This window comes from Mirounga angustirostris, unplaced genomic scaffold, assembly GCF_029215605.1.
Source record: "Mirounga angustirostris isolate CCGP_5_RB_7025 unplaced genomic scaffold, mMirAng1.0.hap1 SCAF_14, whole genome shotgun sequence".
In the NCBI taxonomy this organism is placed as follows: Eukaryota; Metazoa; Chordata; class Mammalia; order Carnivora; family Phocidae; genus Mirounga; species Mirounga angustirostris.
Window position 1 is genome coordinate 46349942 of NW_026991722.1, and position 6000 is coordinate 46355941.

Consider the following 6000-nt stretch of genomic DNA (forward strand, 5'->3'; position numbering starts at 1 on the left):
ATGCAAACAATGCATCATGGAACACTACATCCAAAACTAATGATGTAATATATGGTGATTAACATAATAAAACATAATAAAAAAAAGAAAAAAAATATCTCACAATAATTAATTCAAATCACAGTCATCTCCTCTTGACTACTGCATTAGCCTCCTAACCAACACCCCACACGTCTATTTTTGCTCCCTTCCAATCAGTTCTCCACACAGAAACAGAATGGTGTTTTTAAATGAGAATTTTATCACGGCGTCATGCCACTTAGAAGCCTCTGCTTTCCGCAGGTCTTAGAACAAAGACAACAATCCTTAACATGGCCTACAAGACTGCGCATGACCGCCCCTGCTCATCTCACCAGGTCATTTTCCCACCATGCTCCCTTCTCTCCTCTCCTCTTCCCACTTCATACCAACAGTCTTTGTGTCTTGAAATGAGCCAAGCTCCTTGACATAGAGCCTTTGCACATGGTGTGCCTTTCACCAGAGTTATCTTCACCTTACTAACCCAGCTCTAAAGTCAAACAAGCCATCCCTGACTTCCTAGACTAGATCAGGTCTTGTTTCAAACTCAGTTAGGACTGTATATTAATATCTTTCTTTTACAAAGCTAATCAGAGCTGCAGTTTTATATTCATTTTATGATGTTATGAGTAATCTCTCTCCCACCAATAAGTTCAAAATGCCACAAAAGAGGGACCATTTCTGTTTTTGCTAACTATGTGTACCCAGGACCTAGTACAGTGCCTGCCATGTAGTATTTGTTGATTGAATGAAAGAGTGAAAAATACAGTGTATCAACAGACTCTCATTCTTATGACCTAATACAAGATTCTGCTACAACCAGTTTCATTCAACACAGCCTGTGAAAATACCAAAACATGAGCAGTATCTCTGAGTTTACTTTCACAATCTGGTGTTTTTATAGCTATTAGTTCTGAATTATTACTGTATTTTTGTATCTAAGTAGAAGTCATATCAAATGTCTACATAAAATTGTATTATATAAGCAAACTTTCAAGGACTCTTCAAATGCATCCTTTTTGTTAATGGAAATGCAGTTTAACAAAAAGTTTAGAAAAGGCCTTAACATATTACAGTTCCAACAAAAGCCCACAATAAAATCACGAATAGAATTTTTTTTAATCACCTGTTACTTACATATATATTTCCTCAAGGCTATTTGATAAATCTGCACGTTCTTGCCCTTTAAGCCAAGGAGCACTAAGATTAAATAAAACACAATGAAGAAGACTATTCAAGGATTGTGTTGTATCTCAAACAGAAATTACTGATTAAATTATAAATTATTTAACTTTTAAAAATTATCTATTTTCATTAAAATAGATAATTATTAGCTATATTGTACAAATCTATACAGCTCCAAAATGCTTTCATTGGCATTAACTCATTTTGTCCTTCTAGGAAACACGATAAAGACAACCCCAATATTATTCAAATAAAATATGGTTTTAAAAAACAGAGGTGAGTTCATTGGATATCATAAAGCTGTACAGGTTTACATAAGTGGCAGAACAAGTTCCAGAATCCAAATTTCCAGATTCACAATATTTGCTACACTGTCAGGAGTTTCCAATTTTTTTCTAAATAGTGTCTCAAGGGGCACCTGGGTGGATCGGTTAAGCGTCTGCCTTCAGCTTAGGTCATGATCCCAGGGTCATGTCCTGCACTGGGCTCCTTGCTCAGCGGGGAGTCTGCTTCTCCCTCTGCTTGCTGCTCCCCCTGCTTATGCTTTCTCACTCTCTCTCATTCTGACAAATAACTAATTTAAAAATCTTAAAAAAAAATAGTGTCTCAAAAACAACTTTAACAAATACAGTGGTTGCCACATGACTGTAAAAATATATATTAACTTTTCCTGAAAAGGGAATTTATGTTTACAAGCATTCTAAAATTATATTTATCATTTCCAATAAATAAAAATTAAAAATTACAGAACCATTATTAATAGCAAATTTTATTGCTGTTTTAAAACACAAGAAATTATCCCACTGGTAGGTAAAGATTTCAATAATTGAGATTTAATGGAATTCTGTTCACACAAGTTTATACATCTTAATAGGCCAAGTGGGCAAAGCTGATCAAAGATTACTTGCAATCAACAGGTCATGACTCATTAAGATTAAGCTTGGGCTGCTAAGAAGCTGGTTCTTCCACAAGGGGCAGGGAGAAGCACCAAGGGTAATTTCCGGAAGGCAAGCAGTCTTAGGCAGAGGCATGTCCAGGAACTGTGGCTAGGTCAGCAGACCAGGTTAGGAGAAACTCTAGATTACCAGGTTGTCTAAAGATTTCTCTCCCTATCTCTAAAGACAATCAATAGGGATTTTATACCTGTGAACCCTGTGATTCTCTCTTATCTTAACCCTGTGACATTAAGTACATATGCAATGTGTTTTTATATAATTTAATTTTTTATTTAAATGCTCTATACCAAGTCCAGAAGGTGTTCTAAATTTCTATATATATTTTGATAAGAAAGGTATTTTATATAAACACAATATACAGGATAGAAAAATAATCTTTAAAAAGTACAATCTTTTTATAAAAATATAAATGTAGCTTACTTCAGTTGATAAATAGGTGGAGCTGTTCCTGGGTATTCATTTGGTAGCATCACCTGTAAAGCAGTTTAAAAACAAATTTGTTTATACTTCATCATGGCTCAAAAATAACAATATTTATAAAGCTAGTCACTGGACGAATTTCTTACTTCTGAAACTAAAAAACAAAACCACTGTTCTGTTCAATCTCAGGAGAGAATGCCCTCCTCATATTTATACCTACACATTAAATATGTTGTTAATGATGCTAATTTTTTAAGAAAGAGCACATTATTTGCAGAGAAAGCATACAAGCAATGAAAGTTAGGAAATAAGGGTGGGGAGGAGAAAGATGAAAGGAAAAGAAAATGGAAATCGGGGCATTATTCCCTAACCCCAAATGAATAGAGTGGCATTAGAGCATTTTCTGAAGAAATACTCCCCCAAATCCTATTAAATACTGTTAAACACATTAAATACATACACATTTGTTCTCAAATCAGTATTATTATAAAAACAAACACTGGCAGAAACTTTTATGTTGAAAGTACATGCAGTCATCAAAGAATAAATATTAATACAGAAAGCCACACTTATCTTGTCACTTACTTAACCACAACTGATTCTATTAATAAAGAAATAAGCACCTACGTTATGAAGCCTTTTAAATTACTAACCTATTTCTCCTTTTTTTTTTTTTAAGATTTTATTTATTTATTTGAGAGAAAGAGAATGAGAGACTGAGAGCACAAGAGGGCAGAGGGCAGAGGGAGCAGCAGACCCCCTGCTGAGCAGGGAGCCCGATGTGGGACTCGATCCCAGGACTCCAGGATCATAACCCGAGCCGAAGGCAGTCGCCCAACCAACTGAGCCACCCAGGCGCCCCCTATTTCTCCTCTTAAATGTTAGCCATCTTTCCAGGTTTAGACCCTCTCCTATTAAATGGACAGGACAATGAGAGGAAGCGAAGCTCAAGCCTGTCACTGTACATTACAAATAATTAAAATAACTGGGATAGGAAAGATTGAGACTATCAACTGAAGCACGTCTTGGGAGTGATCAGAGATTTAATTACCCATATGTTTAGACAATCAACCATTAACAAAAGCCAACAACAAAAAAAGACAATTCAGAAATCACACAATAGTCATTAGAGGAATACAGTATTAGCCAATCATATAGAGTCCATGTTGTAACTGGAAAATGGCTATAGAGAAGGGGGAAAAAATACCTGCAAGCAAAGTGTCCACTTGGGGTCATCTATATCGTCGCTAATTCTAATACAAAATATTTTGGCACAGTCATCAATGACACACCATTCTTCGCCATAGATAGCTGCCATTGCTTCAATTTCCTCATTCTGAAAGTTGATGGGAGGACAAGTCAATGAAGGTACATGCCCTAAAAGCCTGAGTTTTCTTTCCTCCTTTATAAAGTATTTGCATTTAACATCACTAGCCTGGATGAAGGATCCCTGAAAGAACACTGCCAAACGGTCTTAACAGCCGGTCACCGTGTTCCACTCTATGGGTGGTTTACAGATACTACAGTAACGACTTACCAGCCTTGCTATTCCATCACTGTGCTTTTGGCCGCCACTGAGCCAAATATATATGCACTCCCGTACCCTATAGCAAGACTTACAAGTGTAAAGATAAACACATATTCTCTGCTTCACCTTTTCTAGCAGGTACTCCTCACTCCCACTCCCCAGTAGCGTTGCTGCATACTAGCCCTATATTCCCACTCAGTATCTCCTTCAGTTTTTTTGTTTTGTTTTGTTTTGGACTAGGGCACAGGGCTGGGTGGTTGTTTTGCTGTTTTTTGGTCATCAAACCCTAAAAACATTTCAGAAATCATTCTTTTGGTTTGGGGTTAAAAAAGGAAAATAATAGTATCTAAAAGTGAAAATGGGAAGCAAAGTATGCAACTTTGTATCATCTCATTTTGTCCTCACAACCCAGCAGGAAAAGCTTTAAGAGCACCCATGTGAGCCACGCACGGGGGGAAAGCTCAGTATCAAAAGGAGTTTAGGGGGCCCTCAAGGAATTCCAGGATCTGTGTTATCATTGCCCATTTTGCAAAGGCAGAAGAAACCGGGAATAAGTAGCTTGTCCTAGGTGACCCGGCGGCGACAGGGCAGAAAGCTGAACCCGGATTTGTCTCCGGCCCGGGGCTGCTCAGTCGCGTGCTGATGGTTGACGATGACACCGTCCGAGGCAGGCCGAGCCTGCCGAAGCCTCGGGAGAGGCCGGTCGGAGGGCGATCGGCGAACAAGGGCAGATAAAATGGAACACGGTGCAGCGAACGGAGCACCCGGCGGCCCAAACGGTGCCGGCGGGAACGGGGGCGGCCCCGGGCAGAGGGCCCCTCAGCGAAGGAGGTCCGGGGCGGCGAGGCGACGCCGAGCCCAGCCTGGAGGTCAGCGCCCCGCCGGGCCCTCACCTGCCTCTGGTCGCTCCCTGCGTCCCCCTCAGCCATGTGGCCCCGGGAGCGGCCAAGCGGCTGCCGCCAGCCCAGGTCCGGAGCGTGGGGGCGGGGCACTGCGGCGGCGAGCGGAGCCCGGGCTGCGGCGCGGTGCGACCCGGAACCGCAACCCGGGCCGCGCCGCGCCACCGCATCTGCTTCCGGGTTGCGGGCCAGGTGATGAGAGGGGCTCTAGGCCCCCGGGGCTCCTCGCCCTGGTCTCGAGCCGGCGCTCTCTCCGCCCCTTGGCGGCGCACGGGGAAGCAGTCCCGCGAGAGAGGCGGCAGGAGGCCTTCTGGGCTGCGTGTCCTGGGAACTCCGGGGCTGGGGGTTTCAGCTTGCCCACTGCGGCCGCGGTACCCCCGGAGCCCTCGGGAGACGGGTTGGGGGAGTCGGGTTTACCGCCACGTCCCAGGGAGGAGCTCGACCGCAGTCCACAGCCCAGACTCGTCTTTGCATTTCAAGGCAGGGATTTTTTTGTTTTTTGGGTTTTTAAAAACGTGTTTTAAGGGATTTTGTCAAATCTGGGCAAGAATGGGTTTGATTTACCAAAACCAAGAGAGCAGAAGGCATTTTGAAAGCGTGCGGGAAAACTTACCCACTCACTGTTGTATTGCGATAGCTTTTGGGGTTTTGGAGGGGGGGGCGTTTTGTTTTTGTTTTTGTTTTCTTTTAGCGTTCTTGGACATTTTGCCTGAAAGCAACTTTAGGTTATTGTTTCATTATCCAGAAAATTCGAATCAGTTCGCGACAGTTATTCTTCACTCGACCCCCTAACACATACATTCCAGTACACTGGTTGTGAATTATATGGATGCCTTAATCAAGTCACTTAATCTCCTCGTGCCTCACTTTTTTCACACACACAAACAGAAACTGAAAATATTACCTCTTTCCTCTCTTTTGTCTTCCTTAACCATGGTCATATTTTAATTCCCCTATAAAACTTATAGTGCACGTGAGGGTGCACTGTTGTTTT

The 6000-nt window shown here is 41.8% G+C and overlaps 1 protein-coding gene across 4 annotated transcripts in view; it reads right to left on the reverse strand.

Annotated features, from left to right (window-relative positions):
• The window catches only part of IMPACT (impact RWD domain protein), a 30443-nt gene extending 25284 nt beyond the window's left edge, over positions 1-5159 (reverse strand). For 3 of the 4 annotated variants that reach the window (XM_045886908.3, XM_064577796.1, XM_045886907.3), the window contains exons 1-4: positions 5001-5159; positions 3787-3915; positions 2580-2632; positions 1156-1218 (exon numbers count right to left, since the gene is read on the reverse strand). In XM_045886908.3, coding sequence (XP_045742864.1) covers positions 1156-1218; positions 2580-2632; positions 3787-3915; positions 5001-5036 — 281 coding nt within the window. In that variant the 5' untranslated portion in view covers positions 5037-5159. The remainder of the gene's footprint in view (positions 1-1155; positions 1219-2579; positions 2633-3786; positions 3916-5000) is intronic. The other variant, XM_045886909.3, reaches the window with a different exon arrangement.
• Between the last annotated feature and the right edge of the window lie 841 nt (positions 5160-6000).